General features: G+C 46.4%; 1 protein-coding gene, 1 long non-coding RNA gene and 1 other non-coding gene across 4 annotated transcripts; 1 reads left to right on the top strand and 2 right to left on the bottom strand.

Moving 5' to 3' along the window:
• The first annotated feature begins 507 nt into the window (after positions 1 to 507).
• On the top strand, positions 508 to 18,632 carry LOC148379162 (uncharacterized). The gene is made up of 6 exons (XR_015855351.1): positions 508 to 855; positions 1,373 to 1,476; positions 1,556 to 1,604; positions 1,876 to 1,976; positions 16,758 to 16,974; positions 17,838 to 18,632. It is a non-coding gene; the product is annotated as an uncharacterized LOC148379162 (long non-coding RNA).
• Positions 1,227 to 1,298, bottom strand: trnaq-cug (transfer RNA glutamine (anticodon CUG)). Its single transcript has one exon. It is a non-coding gene; the product is annotated as a tRNA-Gln (tRNA).
• lrig3 (leucine-rich repeats and immunoglobulin-like domains 3) lies at positions 8,872 to 19,949 on the bottom strand. 2 transcript variants are annotated; one of them, XM_088366682.1, is made up of 19 exons: positions 19,509 to 19,949; positions 17,083 to 17,154; positions 16,932 to 17,006; positions 13,787 to 13,921; positions 13,581 to 13,724; positions 13,365 to 13,508; positions 13,141 to 13,284; positions 12,484 to 12,627; positions 12,325 to 12,405; positions 12,176 to 12,247; positions 12,030 to 12,101; positions 11,748 to 11,911; positions 11,248 to 11,583; positions 10,884 to 11,165; positions 10,325 to 10,801; positions 10,094 to 10,252; positions 9,883 to 10,023; positions 9,552 to 9,806; positions 8,872 to 9,479 (listed from the first exon to the last, which is right to left on the bottom strand). In XM_088366682.1, the coding sequence occupies exons 1-19, from the start codon at positions 19,691 to 19,693 to the stop codon at positions 9,265 to 9,267; spliced, it is 3,297 nt and encodes a 1,098-aa protein (XP_088222808.1). In that variant the 5' UTR covers positions 19,694 to 19,949; the 3' UTR covers positions 8,872 to 9,264. The 2 variants fall into 2 exon arrangements, with proteins under 2 accessions (XP_088222808.1, XP_088222807.1); XM_088366681.1 differs by having other exon boundaries at positions 8,872 to 9,806.
• Positions 19,950 to 19,975: the final 26 nt, after the last annotated feature.

The following is a 19,975-nucleotide window of genomic DNA, read 5'->3' as shown; positions in this document are numbered from 1 at the left end:
ATCGATTATACAACCGCCAAAGAAGAGCTAATGTGTACATATGGAATTAGCAACTGTAACAATTAAGTAAAGTGATCTAATTCATTAGAGTGCTCACAGGCAGCGCTTAATGGCGGCATGAAAAAAAAAAAAAAAGTTGAGATCATTAGAATTCACAGTGCTAATTCTCTGGGGGCGGATTTGATTTGCATGCCCCAAATCAGCCGTCGAACCTGACAATTAACTTCCGCAGCAGGGGAGATCTGCGTGGGGCCCACCATGGGAGGGCCGGGCATGCAAATGAGGTAATTATGAGTGCCAGTTGAGGATTAATTAAGAAGTCGTTTAAAGTTGGCAGAGACGCTCTTTTAGGCATTTGCGTGCCATTTCGGAAACAATTTCACAGTAAACTGCAAATTTTGGAAATAGAATGACATTGCCAATATGGTTAAATAACACGATGACTAACACGATAATAATTTTATATTATATTCGTGTAGTCAATCAACTAATAATTGCTAATATGTTTTAAAATGTTGCTTTTAATTTATTTTTATTTCGGGATTTACGAAACATTTCCGGAAGGCGCGCCATGTTGCAGTATGAATTAGCGCCACAAGGTGGCAGGCAAAACCGTGTCAAGATGGCTTCCAAAAAACAAAACACCAAATGAGGTTCTCCGTCAATTATCCCCAGAAATGAGCACGAAAAGGGTGGAAAATAATGTTTTTTGTTAGTTTCAAGTTATGTTTATGGTATAGTATGGTGACTTTACCTGTGGCGTTCAAGTTACTTTAACGGCGGTTATGCTACTGTTGAAGCACCAAGTCAACTCAATTAAGGAGATTGTTGGTAATTTTCATCGCAGAAAAAGCAGTAGGTGACTTCTACGAATGCAATGAACGTGTGCTGGCATTTGAATGTTCATTTCATTTTTGCTAATAATATGCATGGTATTAATTAGAGGCGATATATTAGCATAACAAGTGCTGCTGGACAATGTCCAGAGGTATTAGCGGTGAGTTTTGTTTTGTGGGGGGGGGGGCTCATTAATAAGTCCCCAAGAGCATTTTTTTTTTTTTAAACTAACTTTGTAAGAAGTCTTAGTAGACAAGGACAGAATGGAGCCATGTGAATTTGTTATTAAAATGCACAATGTTTTGTTAAGTGGAGTAACACTAAAGACGGCAACTCCCAAGCAAACAAAATGGATGCTCAAAAGATGAGAAAGGGGGGGATAAAAATTCAGGTTCCACCGAGATTTGAACTCGGATCGCTGGATTCAGAGTCCAGAGTGCTAACCATTACACCATGGAACCACATGACGTAGAATTGTGCAAGAGTCTGTCTATAAACGTGCGGAAGTGAGTTTTACAGCCAACCTTTCCTACAGAGATCCTGCAAAACTTTGGAATCACAGCCTTACGGAAGTTATTTCCAATCATTTTTGCAGAATCCAGCCAATTGGGATATTGCTGTTACGTCAGCATGGTAGAAGTAAGTTTCAGCTGTTAAAATTCACCCAAGTACTTGCATGCAGAGGCTGTGGTTAACATTGTGCCACCACTTTGTGCAGGTCTTGTTGACACACGGGAAAATTAGTGCCACAGGCTATGAGAAAAAGGGTAAGTGCAAAAATCTTTCTGTTATGTAAATATTTTATCACACAACCTTGTGTAATTATCTGACTGCCGTGTGAAAGCCCACACAGTTCCGACAATATTACATTTTGCTGGGTACCGAGTAAAAAGCACAAGTGAGTAAATGTGGAATCTCTTTATGATGGTGTCTTTTAACACTTCATAGCTTTTAATAGGAGCATTGCTAAAATAGCCGCTTAGAGATTTGGAGACTGAACAAAAAAAAATGAAAATGTCACCTTTCTCTACTTCCAAGGACGTTGGAGGCATTTTCTTTCATCGTTGCCCCCATTTTGTGTGGACCAAACTGGCAGCAGCCGGGACCCACAGAGGGGAGGAGCCACAGCTTGCCCGGAGGTGAGTCACTCAAGCTCGAACCCTCGCGCCGTCTCCTGTGTTTGCAAGTCCAGATTAGTGTCCGAGCAATCGGGCGGATTTGTCCTGAACGCCAACCAAAGGGATGCCTGCACAGTTGGGGGGGGGTGGAGGATGGCGGCGGTCTTCTCTCCTGTGGCTGCAAGGTCACACGGTTGATTTATGGAGCAGTTAGGGTGACCTTGAACAAATTGAGTCACATAAAGTATATTTGCCTGAAAATCAAATTGCTAGCCAAGTCAGACATGTCTTGACCAGTAGAGGTCACTCTAACGCTTCTCCCAATGAGTTTCTAAATTTATGCCACTGACCTCAAACCTCACAAAATGTGTTATGGTAGTTCTGTGCTGTTTATTAATGTGAATTGCATGTGTGTTAGACATGGTATCAAAATGTGAATTTTCCTGGTGTTTTTGAGGGGAACTCCCCCGCGGGCTCCAATTGTCCATATCAGCAGTAATACCAGACCCCTTGATTCTGTTTCTCCCATCACACAAAATGTTTTTTGTTTTTTTTAATACAAACCACTTTGGTGGAAACTACACATTTACACATTTACTCACCAACCGAAACGTGTTGTCGGTCACGTTCAACCGTTTTTTTGTAATTTTGCACAAAGTGGTTAGGTCTGGGGGGGCGGGGCTTGCGGTTTCACATGGATGTACTTCAATGAGGCTGGTGAGCTTGCGTAATGAGAGATAATAGGCGAGACTTGGCACTGTAACGACGTACGATGCCCCGCAAAAAAAACAATGCAATAATTGAACCCATGTGAATACTGAGAAGCACTTTTTAAAAATGTCATAACGGATAAAAGTCGAGATGGGGAGGCAGCACTTCACCACCGCCTGAACCCTGACCTAAAACCCGTAGAGGTGTCTCAAAGCCATTAAAATATATTTTATATTATTGCAAGCTAGTAAAACATTTTTTGCAACGACATAGTTTGAACATTGAATTCAGCAATTCTTTAACGCACCACTAGAGGGAGCCCTCCCAGCACACTCGGGTAATCACCGATTATTTCTTTTGTATCCATTTAATTCTGATTTTTATATTTAAATGCCAAACATCCCTCTTTGGATAGCTTTTCATAAAAGCACAGCTTATATGTCTTTTTTTAAAAAATATGCTTTGCTTTCATTTGCTATTTCCTGCTTGTCACGTGATCAAGTGGCTTCAAATCGGGTGTGTGATGGATGTGTGTTTGTGTGCGTGCGCTGCATATGTTGCTTCGCTTTCATGCCGGTAATTGCCGCGCGTTCAAAGACGTCCAATTCTCGACTTTTGCTGCGCACATGCCAGTCGGGATGTTTTACAAAGTCATCCGAGCACCATCTGGGAAGAAAAAAAAATTGAAAATTGTCTCTGACTATTGAGTACTTCATCTGGTCCGGTAGAGCCGAGCACAAATCTTGCCTCATATGGGTGCCATATTTTCATATTCCTTTGATTTCACGCCGACTTGATCTTTTTCACACTCGATTTCGAGTAAACAATCTTCAAATCCCGCTTTGTTGTCCAGAACACATTCGACGAATGGGCTAATCACTGCGTATTGATAAATCACCATGCCCAATCATAGAGCTGACCAATCGGAACGAAGCTATGTTAATGGGATGAAAATGTGCCGCGGGATGCGTCTAGCGAGGCGGTAAATATTGAAACTTGGATGGCGGTGACATTCAGAAGAGTGCCAAGGCCAGACAATCATGCACTGGGAATTTAATGCATTATTCAGTGAGAAATGAGGGGAAAATGTAATGTAATCTAACTAAAACAAAGACTGATGAAAACTCCCTGGTGGAGGTTAAAAAAAAGGCTATCCAGGGTTTTTCCCTGAAGGGGAAAAAGAAAAAAAAAAATTCTACGCGAGTCCTGAGTGAGCAGCTGTGGCCATAAATCTGACGGAATGGTTTTGTCTTGCGGGACCGTTGCCATTTTCTCCTCCTCCCTCCAAAAGTGCTGAGAGCAACAAGTCCGGGCGTTTTCCATTCGAGAGGCATTGTAGGAAATGTATGAAAACAAAAACCGATGAGAGGTTCTGTTAAGGTTTGGAGATTGCATAGACTTGCGTCCGGGCGCCGACATCTGGCTGGTTTTAAGAGTCACGGACAGTTTGCCACAGGTGCTAAGTTCATGCGGGGGTATTTATTTGAAGGCTGAATGTTTAAAAAGGTGTCCATTCACCCAGATGGGATTTATTAGCTGGAAAGACATAAGAAGGAATTTGGGTCAAATGGAAAAGTTTTGATCAGCAAAAAAAAGTCCATTTAGCAAAAACAGATCAAAATGGATTTAGCAGGCTAAATTTCTGATATTCGATTGATTGACCGATTCATAAGAAATGTGTGTCGTGAATAAAATAGATTTTTTTTTCTCCTTATTTCTTTTTTTTCTGTAGTTTTCTTAATGAAAAAACAATCCGGCAAAAAAGAAAAAAACGAGCGAGTTAAGTCACAACACACGATTGTCGACGATGGCAACGATTACGTTCGGTGGAAAGTAATCCTCTTGCGGCAATTTGTCCACCTGCACGACTCAACAGCGGGCTTGGTAACAATTACAAGGCCAGGAAAGAAAACATTACAGAGTCATTACAATAATGATAGTAATTCAGGCCGGGAGAGACGCAGCCTCGGCGGGCCGCCTCCTCCTTTTGGCCTCCTTTCCTTCCTTCTTCCTTCCCTTCACCATCCTTACCTTCAAACGTACGGCAGCCTCCGTTTGCGAGCCTGCGTCGCAGATGAGAACCGTAAATCAATTGTATTTTCCCCTCCGAGCGCGGCGGCGCCCATGTTGCCGTGAAAACGATATTGTCCGTGGCTTCAAACGGTTTATTTATTGAATCGGAGCAAACAAAAGGAAGCATGCAAATGTCTACAAACGGAACGCACCATTTAGGAAGGAGCGCTGCCGAGTCCGCCGGGGCCATGTTTATGTCTCGCTGGCACATTTGGTGGAAAACTCTGGAGATTTTTTTTTTTTTCTCATGTGGTACTGACTGAAAAAAAAGGCAATAAGACAAATGGCTGGAGCTGCTCTTCTGGGTGGGCCCCTTCAACACAGATATGCGAAATGTGCGACGGATTACGTTTGTGTTCTCAGCAGTTTCTTTCATGGAGCGCGACCGACGTCTTGGCTTATGAAAAGAGCCTTTATGTTGCCGCTCTGACATATGCTCTTCTGATATCACATTTTGGCGATTTTACATGTATTTTTTACGTCGGTGTCGATTGGGTAGTATCGGCAGTCCTCGCGAGTACCCGATACCTTAAAATAAGGCCTGATGACGAAAACTGGCTAATTTTTTCGACTGAATTAAGTGAAACCGAAGCAAACAAGATGACGATAGGGCCAGGCCACTCATCCATATTTGCAAAGCCCATTTGACGGGTTCCGGATGTGAGCAAACAGCAGAGAGGTTCACTTAAGAAAACACTCACACCCTGTTATCAGATTTGAGCCTCTACAAAGAGCTCTCAGGCAGCAACAAAAAGGCTCAAGATATCCCTCCCTTTTTTTTTTTGTCATGTTGGTCTTTCTCCTCCTCCTCTCTCTCTCTTCCCACCCCCATTCCTTCCTTTTGCTTTCATTTGTTTGAGCTGTCGACAGGCGACCGGGCCCGAAATAAAAAAAAACTTTTGTGTTTGTTTGCATGTTGTCAACACGAGGCTTTTCCCGTCATTCCCACGGACGGCATTACTCGGGACTTTAAATGGAGATTGAGAAATGCAACATTTTTTTTTCCTTAAATATCAATTGATCACCGAAAGGCTGTTTTTGTTCCAGCCACAGTTTGCTTCCCAATCAACCTTTAATTGCATGTCTTAGGGGTCAAGCACACACTCCATTCTTGTGTGTGACCCACTAGCCAAATGTTGATTCTGTGAGGAGGAGGCGTGAGGTCAGGTGGCGACTGATGATTGAGCAGGAAAAGGGGGGGAGCTTTATTTATATTAGCGTGTAGCAAATGTTGGCTACAAGACGTACTCTAAAAAGTCTACACACCCCTGTCTTCATTCTTGTATCTGGCGTCGAGCTCAAAGATACAAAGAAAATAATTGAAGGCTTTGCCAGAAGCGACTCTGCACGATTCTGAGGAATGCGACGAGGCCGAAGCTTGAGATGGCGTTGACAGGGTGAACGGAAACCACCTGGAATGCAAACCAAACCTGCAAGGTCACTTTCACGCCCATTTGTCTCCTTGTGTGAAAAAAAAATGGAAATCCCAGAAATTTGTTAGTTGCAATACTCTTTTGGGCATCTCCTGATCTTTGAAGGAATTTCTATTTAGGAAGAGCAACATCTGGAAAATCTCGTGGTTTCTCGGTTTGGCATTTAAAGTATGACTGCATTGCGTGAATACCAATCCGCAGTTCGAAGTATTTGACGGAAAGTGAAGACAAGCTCCGTGAAATTGTGCCAGGTGCAGCCGCGGGAGCCTCGGGTGTTTTGTTGTCAGCGTCTTGCTCGTAAATCCCCCGAGCTCATCACTTTCAAGGCCTCACACCATTCGAAGTACACACTCCCCCAAAACCTCAAGAGCTGACTGCGTTCCATTCAGAGCTACAACATACTTGGAGCCTCTTTTACACACACTCGGCCCATAAAGCCAGTTTGTGCATTTTTTTTTTTTTTTAAAAACCACCAGCCATTTTTTACATATTCGGCTAAAAGCAGGATGCTGACGTTTTGAACGCGCCTTTCCTCGGTGCCCTTGAGAGTATGATTCATGCCCATTATGTTTGCTTAGCGCCATCCGGACATGAAGGCAACCCGAGTGATTTAGCTCCGCAGATTTGTGTGGAATTAGTCACACTTGAGGCCCCCCCCCCTCCCCTGGTGAGCAGGGAGCTTCCAACATTATTAGAAAAGTGAAAGCTGTCCCTTCTTTCTACTTTTACGGTCGCCCAGTTTTCCACCTGCGCCGACATGACTGAGACTTTACAATAGTTCTCAAAGAGTTACGAGTAGCCGGTGAGAAGTTTTTTTTCTTTCTTGTCTGCCTTTTTTTTTTTTTCTTCAAATGGGGTGGGGGGGTTGGAATTATTGCCGAGCATTTGTCAGGCAGCCAGTTGCGGAGGCGGGGCCAACTTGTGATTTATGGCAACATCTGCACGATGCAAAGTCCTCCTATGTGCTTTTAATTATACAAAGAGCGGTGGCTGGATTGAAAAAGAGAGATGGTCCAATGGGATTTTTTTTTTCTTTTTCCCGAGTCCCTTCGATGACGACTTGTGTGAACGTTTATACGAGCGTGGGACTCGTGCGGCTTTCGAGCTCAACCGAAAGTCAGCTGCTGTTTGTACCAAGCTATTTCTGTGATTCCCACATGGTCCAAGATAACCTCTGAATAGTTCGAATGCTTCATCTCCTACGAGGCAAAACCCAAACCGTGAGCGGACAGAACACAAATCTCAGATTTATCCGCCTCCAAGTCAAAGTGACCGTGACCTCGCATTCCTCGTTTTTTCCAAATCTGCATTTTTTTGGGGGGGAAATGTCGTTACAAGCTCAGAGATCGTAAAAGTCAGACACGCGGGTCCCCCCGGCAGGTTTCCTGAGCGTCAGAACGGAGAAATAATCATTCCTGCAAGCCGCCTGTAGCTATTTGATATCATAAACATCTGTCTGCGCGTCACCACATCTGGCAGTAATAAAGACAAATTAGCTGCAAAAATTCAAAGTCTGGCTGTAGTTGTGTACTGCCCGGTGGTACAAGAGGGCGGGCTAGCCTAAGGACCGGACCGAACCGGACTCTGATCCCTGACCGGGACTCCCATCAGTCATCTGCCAGCCATCAACTTCCTGTTTCCAGAATCAAAGAAGGGAAAACTACTCCCCTGTGTTTTTTTTTTTTTCCTCCCTTCTCAGATCCACTAGCTGTACCCTGGATTTTTCTTTTTCCCCCCTAACAAGTAAATAAACCATTACGGAGAGTGTTTGCGGGGGAATAACAGCCGCCCTCCTAATTGTAACATGCCCAGTTTGCCGTGCGCAAACACCCAACGAGTGTGGATTCACCAGAACCGACCTCATACATAAATGCAGAAAATCATTTTAATGACATAATTGCCGGGCCAGGTTAGCTTGGCGCTCTCCAGACTAAGACCCACGCTAATGAGTTTTTAATAGAGCCCATGGCTCGTTTTGGACTGCAAAACGATTTGTTTGTTTTATTAACTTTAATATTGACCATTAACTGCCCTTTCGGGTTTTTTTTTTTTCCCCTTTATCTCAATCGTCGTGGCGCCTTTTCTGGAAATGACTCCCTCCAGCCGTCTGATTGGCTTTCACTTCTGCGTGATTCGGTCTGACCTAAAAGCCTCGAATGTTCCTCCGCCAGCAGATGTCTCCCAGGTGTTGGCCGTGTCTGCTTTCTCCACCATCTTGCATTAATCGCCGCCTTTTCCCAAAAGGACTGGCAAGACTTCCAACAAAGTCCCCCTCATTCCTTTGCAGTACGCTAAAAGGCGTACAAGCTAGCCAAACCAGGTGTGCTTCAACAAACCATGCGGACGGCAGCTAAATTCAATTTAAGAAGCTCTTTACAAATCGAAAGACAATTTCCAAGAGCAAGTTTCAACAGCCTGCCCCTCCCCTTTAGTTGAAGAAGAGGGAGGCCTGAAACAACAAACCACAGAGTAAGAGGGAGGCTGGCAGATGAGGGTGGGAGGCAGTCATGGGCGATGAGTCATTAGCCAAACAAAGTGGCGCTAAGGCTAAGCTAATATGCTGTCGCGACGTTAGAACTAGGGGGAATTTATCGCAAAAAGGACGTCGTATCAGAATCTAGCTTCTTATAAGCTAAGCTAGCTTATCTTGGCTATCTTAGCTAGCTTAGTTTAGCTGGACACCAAAAAATCCTCTCCAGTGAATGTAGCAGCAGCACACATTCGGGTGTTTTTATTCTGTTTACATATGTGCAAAACATTGCTTCATTGAAAGCACATAACCAAATAAAAAAACTCGGAATAACTGAACTGGCTGGGCGCGGCAACATTCCCTTACATGTTAAGCAAAAATAATGTAATCTGTTTATATACAATTTACAAAATATAAAATATTTCTATAAAGTGTTTATATTCATCTATTGAAGCTGTTTCCAAAAAGCACAAGGCTTCATAGAGATACTTTTTTGTCGGAATGTCCTCGTTTACATTCACTTGTTGCGCAGTCTTTCATTCCAAAGGTGTCGGCTCAGTGAGGTAGAAGTATTATTTTTCAAAATATTTGGTCATCTCTTCATGGAAAATGAGTCTCTCAGCTAACAGCTCGTTCCGTTTTGAGAAAAGTCCGTCCTGTTGCTGTCAAACGGCTGTTCGTAAACGCTGCGGCTCTGCTCCGATTCCGAGTTGTCCTCTTCGCGATCCGACTCCGTGTCGACGCCAGCGTAAGGGTTTTCGTTACACGTCGTCGGAGGTGGGCCGTATCCCGAGTACAAGTCCTGCTGAGGCCTCCAGGGCGATTTCCCAAAAGTGCCTAGATGAGGAAAATTGGATGAGTAAAGCCAGGGACCTTTAGGGAGGTTTGGTTTTTGGTCCGGAGACCTACCCATGAAGCTGTTGTAAGGAGGCGGACACTCGTGAGGTCGGCCGTAGTTGGACGGTTCTAGCTCCTCCATGGATGGTCGGCGGCCGGTCTGCTGATGGGAGGGGCCAAGGTGGAGGCTGGCATTGGGGAGCTGCATCAGGATCGTAGAGGAGCAAAGGTCAAAGGGCTCCGAGAGGAGGTAGTCCTGTCTTTTCGGTCTGGTCAGACTTCCACTGTAGGACTCGGTGCAAACTGGTCTTGGGTCAACGGAACACCCTGAGGATAAGAAAAGAGATTTTACACAAACTGAAGACATGGTGGCGGAGATGTTGAGTTGAAAAGTCATGCTGACCTGTGTAGACCTCGGCCAGTTCAGTGGGGTACAAATCTCGGCGAAGCAGGGTGCTTATCGGACCTTGGTAATGGCAGAGAAGAGGGTCGATGGACGCAGCTTCCATCTCTGCTTCACTTCCTGTATCCAGCTGACAAAGACCTGGATGGAAGACAACCATGTCAGGAATTTCACCCTGTGGTTCTTCTCAACCAAAGGAAGGCTCTCGTACCATTCATGTCTTTGGGCTGCAAGTAGAAGCCGCTAATGGATGAGGCCATGTACTGATGGCTGCTGCCGCTCTCAGATGGGATGTAGCCATCCTGGCGGTCCGCAAGCGTGCCTTGAGAAGAGAGGTAGCTTGGGATATCTGCTGGCAGGTTGGTCTCATCTGTAAAACAATGGTGGCCACCATGACATTCGTCTATTGGATGGGTTTCCGAGAAAGGACGTTGGTACGTACCGGTGTTGGTGACACTGCAGTCCTCGTTCCTCCGTCGAGTGTGGTAGATGATCACCACCCAAACTAGCGAGGTGCCAACGACGCAACACACTACGGCTATAATGACGATGCCCACCGTGGTCCAGCCGTCGTCATCCGAGCCCGTTCCGCCAATGATCCCGACCCCGATCCCTCCTTGGGCTCCAGAGTCGCAATTGGGGTTGGGTATGACGGAGAGCCTGATGTTCCCCCGTTCGGTGCCCAGAGCATTGGACATCTCGCAGGTGTACTTCCCGACATCCGCCTCGGCGGCGTCCACGATGATGAGGAGCTGATTGGCGGCGGCGAAGAAATGGCGCTCGGTCACCACCAAAGGACTGTCGTCTTTGGTCCAGTTAAGTCTCGGGGTGGGGCTGCCGCCGGCGATGCATTGGAGCACGGCCGTTTCGCCCTTGGCTACCGTGCGGTCCATAAGGGGTCGTAGAAAAGAGGGCGTTTCTACAAAAAGGTTCAGAAGAAAAATGTGATGATGATGAAATACCAAAACACCAGCCTTGTTTTCAAGTGTGTCCTAACTCACCTAAAACCGTTAGCGTAGCATTAGCCGAAATGGCCCCAGCGATGTTCTGAGCAGTGCAGCTGTAAACCCCAATGTCCTCCGTCTTGACGTCCACCATGAAGAAGACGTCGTCCTCCGGCATGACATGCATTCGGCGTTCGCGGGCGGCCGGGAAGTCGATGCCGCCGTCTTTCTGCCAGGCGATCTGAGGCGACGGGTGACCCACCGCGGCGCATTCGAGCCTGGCGGTTGCTCCGGCGCGGATACTCAAGTCCGTCGGCATTTTGGTGAAGGAAGGAAGCACTGGAAACACAAGTTGATGGAAAATCAGATTCTTGCTGGACTTTGGGTTGACAAGATTTGCATCCTGACTTTTCGAACTTACTATTAACCGTGAGCCTGGCTTTGGTGGAGTACGAAGATCCAAAGTGGTTGGAGATGACGCACTGGTACTTCCCCTCGCTGGAGAACTGCACGTCACGCAGCTGCAGCGTGGTTGTATACTCCGTCACCTCGGTCTCGCCACCGGAACTTCCCTGCACCCTCAAGTGGGCCTGGTTGTGGATCTCGGGGTCGTTAAGGACCTCGTTGTCTTTCTTCCAGGCAAAGGTCATAGGCGAGTCGCTGGAGCTCGCGGCCGAGCACACGAAGGTCACGTTGGATCCTTTCAGAGCCGACTGGGTCTCCGGCTGAATGGTGATCTGAGGCTTTGGGAAATCGTCTGGGGGGAGAAGTACATTTCCATCAGGTTGGAGTCAGGGGGGGAAAATATTGGACAATCTGGGTCAGTTCATAAATGGAAAGGGGGGGGGTGTATAAATGGCTGTTTTTGAGGCGTGACGGTGTGCGGGCAAAGTTGCTCTCCAATGTAAACGCTTTGCTCACCGCACACGAACTCCTCGGGGCTAACGGCGAACACGCTGCGGCCCTTCAGCATCTGCGGGTGGGCGCAGCTGGCATTGACGCTCGGGAGGAAAGTTTGTTCTGCCACCCAGACTGGAAGCCACTTGAGCTGGCAGTCGCACAGCAAGCTGGAGGTGTTCAGTCGCCTGTCAGGGAGGGGGGGGGAGAGAAAGATCCAGAAATGTTTCATTTGAGTAGAATTAAGTGCAAATGATTGGTTAGCAATGATTTAATGATGTGAAGCAGAATGAAGAGAAGACTTACAGCTCTTCTAGATTTTTCATCTGAGAGAATGCATTGGCTTGGATGGACATGATGGCGTTATTGCTTAAGTCGCTGGAGAGAAAAAGCAGAAATGTTAGGTTAGAAATTCAAAAGTGTGCGGGAAAACAAAATGATGATGAACTCACAGGTGCTGTAAAGCATCGAGGCCAGAGAAGGACTTCTTGGTAACTGATCGGATTTGGTTTCCTTGTAAAAATCTGCAAAAATAATAATAATTAAATACTGATTTCCCCCATAAATCAAGATTTTCCAAAGAAATGATTCCAAACTTTACATTCTCTTCAAATTATCCAACGCTGAGAAAGGCCCGTTCATGTCCTCGATAGTCCAGGAGATTTCATTATTTTGAAGATCCCTTTGCAGAAAAGGCACATTAAGAACGCATTTCAAAACTTGTCCTGGAATTTAATTTGCTACAAAAGGTGCAACTCACAGCGTCTGCAAGCTGGAGAGGCCTCGAAATGCTCCGTCGGCGATGAAACTAACGCGATTATTCCCGATGTGAAGCTCGTCGAGCAAGCTGAGTCCCACGAAACTGGATTCTTCCAGTCGGGACAGGTGGTTGGAAGAAAGGTTCCTGTGAGGGGAGGGGGGGAGGAGAACCACATTAGGACCAATTAGGACTCGTTGCTTTCATGAACTGGTATTTAATGTGAGTGAGAGGACATCAAAGTTGGCAACGGCGATGTTTCCCCGATAGGCCGAGAGCAAATCAGATAGTCCGTTCCCGGCCGACTGGCGGCATGTTTACTTGCCGCTTTTGTGATAACAGTGAGTGAAAAGAGAGGAAAGGGGTGAGTAGGGGAGGGGGGGCGACAACAACAACCACCTCTGAGTGTAAAAAATTCCAGACTATAAACAGCAGTCACAACAAAAGCAATGCAATCCGCTAGTCTTGCATCATCGTTTCGTAAACAACGCAATTTGCTAGCATAAAGTGCTAACATGTAGCATTGTTTGCGTGTATTTGTACTCTTGGCATCCACGGCGTGAGGAAGGGCAGGCGGGGGTGCCGCACAAGAGGAGAAAAGTGTTGCCAGTTGACAGAGTGAATGGAAAGCCAGGAGGGGCCAGGAGGGGCCGGACTCACAGCTCGCTGAGTTTCTGGCAGAACTCCCAGGCGTCGGCTCGGATCCTGCTGATGGCGTTGTGGCCGAGGTGGAGCTGCTGCAGAGTCAGCAGGCCGTAGAGCCAGCCCTTGCTCACCTCCGTCAGGTTGTTGTAGTCCAACTGCCTGCCGGGACCACACGCAAAACTCCGCTCGGAACACAAGGAGGGTTTGAAGGACCCGGATCGGTTCGCCGAAGCGCTTACAGGACTTCCATGTTGCCGAGGCCCCAGAAGGCCCCGTCCATGAGGCGAGTCAGGCCGTTCCTTTGCATCTTCAGAGAGCGAAGAGCCTGCAGACCGTGGAAGGTCAAACCTTCCACCCGCCGCACTCGATTCCGGCTTAGCTCCCTGAAACACGACACGCTAGATCGGTTATCTTTAAAAAAAAGATTAGCTCAAAAATTTGTCAAAAAATCTTACAGGTGTTGCAAATTGGGCAGCTGGAAGATTTTGGCCGGGATGGAGGAGAGACGGTTGCGGTTGAGTCTGAGAACCTGAAGACTGTTGGACAGATTACCGAAGCAGCCCGTCTCCAACGAGGAAATGCGATTGTTGTTGAGGAATCTGCCAAACAAGTCGCAAATGTTAACGCGTGACCAAATTCTCGTCTGCGAGGGACGACTCACAAGTTCTTGAGCGGCAAAACGGGGAAAGAGTTGGCCTTGATTTCCACAATGTTGTTGTTGCTGAGGTCCAGCGTTTCCAGGGCGAGGAAAGGCCTGAGCTGCTCGGCGGCCATCTTGGATAACCTGTTGTTTGCTCTGAAAACACAGACACCATCGCTCCAATAAATGACGGCAATCCCGCAGCCGTGTCTCGCCTTGCAACGCACACAAACACTCGAATTCCTCAATTAGCTAACGCTTATTGACCGACCGTCATGGCCGCCGTTTTTCAACCAATTACCCAAACGGATCAATGCTTCTTTTTCGTGACGTGTTATTTTGTTTATAAGGTCATTACCAACAAGGTATTAAAAAAAAATTGTAAGCTGCCAATTACTTGGCTGATGAATACCATTCCCTGAGTGAAAGCATGCCTTGGCAGAGGCCGGCAATTTCCTGAGCTGCACGCCTCCTAAATTGCAGTGTGGGGACTGCTTGGTTATAAACAGAGGCTGTACAGTGCCTTCTTTGTGCGTCGGGAGGGTGGGGGGGCAGGAATTCCCTCCAATGTACCAGACGACAGGCCTCGTTTTCAGTATTCATTGCCCCCCTCCCGCTTCACCCCTCCGCCAGATACACCTTACTGACCAGAGTGTTAGTTTTTCTGATCCCTCTTTTTTACCTAGCAAAAAAAAAAGTGAAGACAGTTTTATAATGTCGGTTTAATTCGGGATGTGGTCTCGTTAATATTTGATTGTGGGAATATTTTAATCGGGTGACCGACGGGACAAAATAATTTGTGCGAGCGCTATGACGTTAACGTGCTTGACACGGCATGGGAAAACTTTTTTTCCATAGAAAATTGGTTCTGTAACATTTTTTCTTTTTTTTTTTTTGCAACCCTTCATTTTGGTTCCAACGCTGTTGGTGGAGTACTCGTGGTTGCTTGCTTAATTAGTGCTTTGACGCAGCATGAAATAAGAATCTGGAAAAATTGAGATGTAAAAAGTAGAGATAGGCCGATATGTGACTAGGCCGATCATCGATTATCAGCGCCGATATTTGGCATGTTGTATTGGCATCGACCTTGAAACAGACATCACCGGTAAACAATCGTGACGTGGAACATTTGTAGTAGTCTGGTAATTTCTGGCGGCACGGAGACTTTGGCTGGACTGCGAGGGCGACGCTGGAATAAGAGCCAGCCAAGCATGTCACTCCCCCCTCTGAGTCTGAATTGGAGCGTGGAGCCGAGCGAAGAAAAAGACAGCGGTTGGCAATACGCTGGGTGCGAGATAGCATGACTAAAGATGCGGCCGAGATTTGGAATCTCGGCGGCGCAAGGATTCCTGAAGACCGGCTCGTATCCCGATCGTTGTCGCCAATAAAATTACACAGGCGGTTTCTTTGTTGGGCGATTTGCAAAGGGCTTAGCGGACACCGAAGACCACCCCGCCCCCCCGGCCCCTAAACAAAAGCGCCGCACACCACCTTGTATCTCAGTTTTCATGTTCCCTTGACTGGCCGCTGAGAGAAAAAGACTCGAAAGAACCGGTCTTTCCAGTTTCTCTCTCGGGGTTGTCTCGGGAATCCTTGACCCAGATCATCAAAATTTAGATGACCTGAAGTCAATAACAGCTTTTTTATTTTTGCATTGGCTACAAAGGCAAATTGGCTCCCCCTTAATGGAACATGCCCCCCTGGCCCCCCCAAGGAAAAAAATCCTAGCTGCGCCAGTGCTGAGGTTGCCTTTGCTAAAACTGTGTGTGTGTGTTGTATGGTATTTCCTATTGGAAGGAGAACTGAGTTTTGAGGAGCCATCTGACGACTCGCTCTCGCTGCAGTGGCGCCTGTAATGAAAACCAGGACTTGCCGTGGAAACGCTGGTCCGTATCTCACGCCAGCCGATGATCAGCTTTTGAGGAGTTTGAAAAGACAAAAAGCTCGTCTTAGGTGAACGACTTTTACCCCACAGGATGATTCCGAGAGTCTCATCCGAAATCGTTTTCCTTTTTTCCACGTTAACCCCTCGTGAACTTCTAATCAGACCTGAGATCTACAGGTCATTGGCTGCAATACGGGCTTGGGGATTTTGTAGACCCCCCTCCATAAATTCCTGGGAAATGGTTCAATTAATTAAGATGATCACGACTCAATTACTACCAGCTGCAGAGTTATTGCCGTTTGTTTTTACTCCAAGCGGCGAGGTCAAGGATGTCGACGAGAGCTGCCGCTATGTCTGACTGGCTGTTTGAATAGGTGCTATTTGATACCCCGACCCCCCCCCCCCTCCCCTCTTTACTCCCAGCTCGGAGAAATCGAAGGAGGGAGAGAAATTCAGGAAAAAATGTTCCACGGAAGAGAGAGCAAAAAAAAAAAAAGTGCAATCTGAAGAAGAGGGTGTCACGCAACACAGGCGGTGAGAACGCCAGTGAGAGCATTTTTTTTTTGTTCGACTTTAACTTTGTGGTCGTTCTTGCATTTCATTTTGCTTTCAACACATTCGAAAAGAATTACTGTATGTTCCCACTGCCGCCAGATGCAAACACTTTGGATTGACAAAAAAAAAAGATCAACAAGGTTGTTTTGCAGCTTCACCAGACGGCAGAATTCAGTGAAAGGAATCCGAGCAACAATCTAACCCGCTTCGTAAAAGACAATCTATAGCCCGAGGTGACGTTCAAGCAGTAAACTCGGAAACAAATTGCCAAGCGAACGCCCCCCGGCGGCCGCGGGGCTTCGTGTCGGGGCTTGATGAGGCGCACGCCTCATCGGGCCAGGAGACGTACGGATACATTCTTTGGAAATAACTTCACGCCCGTTGCTTCGCTGAGACGTGCCGAAAGAAGACGCTTGTTAAGGTTTCACACAATGATATCGCCTGTTGTCGGTAAAAGCACGTACTCGTGATGTTAAAAAAAAAATTCCAAAGTCTTCATTGGCACACTAATTTAGCCGCCATTACTGATTGCCATCTTTTCTTTCTCTGCAGGTTAAAAATACATCAGCAAGAAGGAGCCACCAAACAAAACATTTCCATTGGCATCTGTTTTGGACCACGTGACCCCGTCTGGGGCCCGCTGCCATGTCTGAGACTGCCCAGTCTGGGAAGCGACTCAGCCAACAAGCTCCGGCCAGGCCCCCCCACCTCGACGCTTTCACTTACAGAATCAACGTGGTGACGTTGGAGGCGGACAGACCCAAGTCAGGTATCGAATCCAGTTCGTTGTGGTTCAGCTTGCTGCGAAAGACAAAAAAAAAAAAGAGGGTTAGGAAGCACAACTCGAGAGGACCGATGAAGTTTTCGTCGTACTTACATTTCGTTCAGATGTCGCAGTTTGGAAAACAAAGTGCTGTCGACCACCTGTAATTTATTATGGCTCAGGTCCCTAAAAAAAGGAGAAAAGAATTTAGTTACTTCACAGATTACTTGATTTAAAAGGTAAGGTAACCATGGCAACGCTGCCCCCGACTTTAAAAATGTGCCTATTTTTTTGACTCCTAATAATTCTTTCCAAGTATTTGTCGAAATGACTTTTGTGAGAATCCCGCTTGTGTTTTTTTTTTTCCTCTTCTGTCCTTCCGACACGAGAGAGAACACGCCAAAGCGGCTGGCCTCATCTCCAGGCCGCGTCGGCGCATCTGGCCAAAAGCAACAAACGGAGCCGCTGCTCAGGGACGACTTTTTGAGAGGAAGTCCAAACCTGACGATGGATTTGGACTCGAGGTTTTAGCCTCGGACGATACTACTCGTATCATGTTTTGGGAAAAAATCTCCAAAGTCGTGGAGTTCTTGCCGCGGCTGCGCACCATCAACACCGTGGTGCCAGACCCCCTTTCTTTTTTTTTTTTTTTTTCTTTACACCTCCTCCTCCCCCTCTTGCTGCCTCCCTCATCTGGAATCCATCAAGTTACACTAGAAGGAGGGGAGGAACCTCGTCATGTCTTCACAAGCTACACCTCTGTCGAAATTTCAGCTGGCCTGCTTTTTTTTTTTTCCATTTTGCTATGAAATGAAATCACAATCGAGCCTTTCAAAGAACCGTTCTGATCATTATTGTTGTTGTTCTAGTTCCAGTCCTGGAGGCCAGATGGGAACGGCGTCCTATCACGAAAAGCCGAGATAACACCCCGAGTAGCTCCGACACTTCCACTTCCAGGCTGGCGAGGACGGCGAGATAACACGGCATATGCAAGCCGTGGCCTGCATCTTCTGCGACAACACGCTACTCGCCACGGTTATCAGCAGCTGGAAAGTGAGTGGAGGAGTTACACCTTGCTCGAAAGATCCACAGATTTTCTTTTTGACTGAAACATGCTGAAAAGTGAATTAGATCTCATTTGGCAAGGATTGATTGAGGCAAATTGGAGCGCACTACTTGGCTCTGACCAGCAGGGGTGCCGTTGAGCAAACTAGCATCTTCAACTCAAACTATTTTGGGAGAAAAAACAATCCAGTTGATTTTTCAAATCATCACATCCAATCCTGACTTTATACTGCCTCTCATTTATAGAACGAATTTATATTTTTTGTGTTATTGTGATTCCAAAAACAAACCAGCAGTCAAAAGTTTAAACATGATTTAGGAAAAGAAGAGCGCACAAGTCGATGAAAGGATGTCGGCGGCTGTTTAATGCGCCCTTCAATTCTATAAAGGGACTAAAGACAGCATGTGTTGGAAGGCAAGCTCCCACGTTTCCATGGCTGCCTCCTTTCCCTTTCTCCTCCTCCTTCCCCCCACTTTTATTGCCAACTAATCCTACATGCCCCTCCTTAATCAGCACCATGGCTCTGGTGTTGCTAATTCAGCAGAAATAATGGGGTGCTGGAAAACAAAGGGGCCCCGCCAGTCTAAGGGCTTTAAGATGTGCCGGAGAGCCACTCGTAAATTAGCATGCCAGAGTGAAAAGACCCCCCCCCCCCCCTTACTCCCTCCATGTACAACTTTTTTTTTTTATTTTCTTTGGAAGGCCAGTCTTGATTACGAGGCAACCTCGGTCTGCTTTCTCTGGCAAACGTAAAAGTTTCCACAGCGGCGACTTCTCAACCTGAAGAATTTTGAAATGTTAAGGAGCTTTTTGGACAAGGCCTCGAATCAAATGCAATGTGGGCTAATAAAAATGATCTGGCTTTACACAGATCAATTATAAAAAACAACTCGGAAGATGGATTATCTGTAAAGTGGAGAACAATATCGAGCTGGCCATTTTGTGTTTGCTATTTTGGCTGATTCCAAGTGGACAAATGAGAAACAGATAGCGCCGTTGAGAAATACACGCCGTCTGATTTATGTTGTGATTTTGACACTTGGTAAATCAACCCAATTTTTAACCAACTTTAATCCCAAGTGTGTAGAAAACTTCGCTCCTACACTGTTTTCCCTTTATAACCATAACAACAAAAAACAGGCACTGAGGGGGATTAGTTTACAATTATTCCTCTTACACACAAAGGCACATTGATGTGTAAAAAAAAAAATCCGGCCCCCAGGAGCCCCACTGTGAGGGGCACATAAATAAACCCCCTGTTATAGATTAATGGGAAATTTGAAGATATGTGCCGAGTTTAGCCACTTTTTGCTCCTCATGCGGTTTCCAAGCCCCAGCCAGCCACTTTTCACTGGGAGAGGAATGTGGATCATCTCAGTGCCAAATTCGCCCTCCACTGCTCATTTGAGTGTAAAACTCACAGTAAAAAAAAAAATTAAAAAATCAAGAAAAGGAGGAAAATAGGTAAACTTACAGTTGAAGTGTCCATTCCGGGAGAGAGTTTGGAATTTGTCCTCTTTTCAGTCGACTGCAGTCCACTAGATCCCCCAAACAAGCGCACGGAGCGGGACACGTCCGTGTGTTCCCAGCAACCCCGCAAAACAGCAAGAAAAACACCACGAAGCCCGCAAAAGTGCGCGGCTGCCTGGATGAATACATTTTTACTTTCCCCGTCCAAAACAGAAGACACCCCAGAAGTTTTTTTTTTTTTCCCCGTGCGACAAATCCCCAAAAAGTGCAAAAAAAGATCCTCCAACGTTGCAATGCTGGCAGATTCAAATAGATCCTTTTAAATCCTTTTTCGTGTTGTAATGGTGAAAAAGGAAAGAAACGTGGGAGTCTCGTACTTAGCCATTCTTTTCGTCCAACTTTTCTTAGTGAGCGCTTCTCTTGGCTTGCTGTTGCGCTATGCGGAGTTGAGGATCCCCGCAGAGGAGCGTG

This window comes from Syngnathus floridae, chromosome 22, assembly GCF_059516105.1.
Source record: "Syngnathus floridae isolate MCC-2025c chromosome 22, RoL_Sflo_1.0, whole genome shotgun sequence".
In the NCBI taxonomy this organism is placed as follows: domain Eukaryota; kingdom Metazoa; phylum Chordata; class Actinopteri; order Syngnathiformes; family Syngnathidae; genus Syngnathus; species Syngnathus floridae.
Note: the sequence above shows the minus strand (reverse complement) of the source record. Positions and strands in the feature narration are given on the sequence as shown.

What these genes read in the sequence shown, in the direction of transcription:
- lrig3 (XM_088366681.1), bottom strand. Translation starts at nt 19,693, where the DNA reads ATGTATTCATCCAGGCAGCCGCGCACTTTTGCGGGCTTCGTGGTGTTT. An exon ending in CTCTCCAGCTTGCAGACGCT is followed by an intron (nt 12,406 to 12,483) that starts GTGAGTTGCACC and finishes TTTTCTGCAAAG; the next exon opens with GGATCTTCAAAATAATGAAA. An exon ending in ATGAAAAATCTAGAAGAGCT is followed by an intron (nt 11,912 to 12,029) that starts GTAAGTCTTCTC and finishes CCTCCCTGACAG; the next exon opens with GCGACTGAACACCTCCAGCT.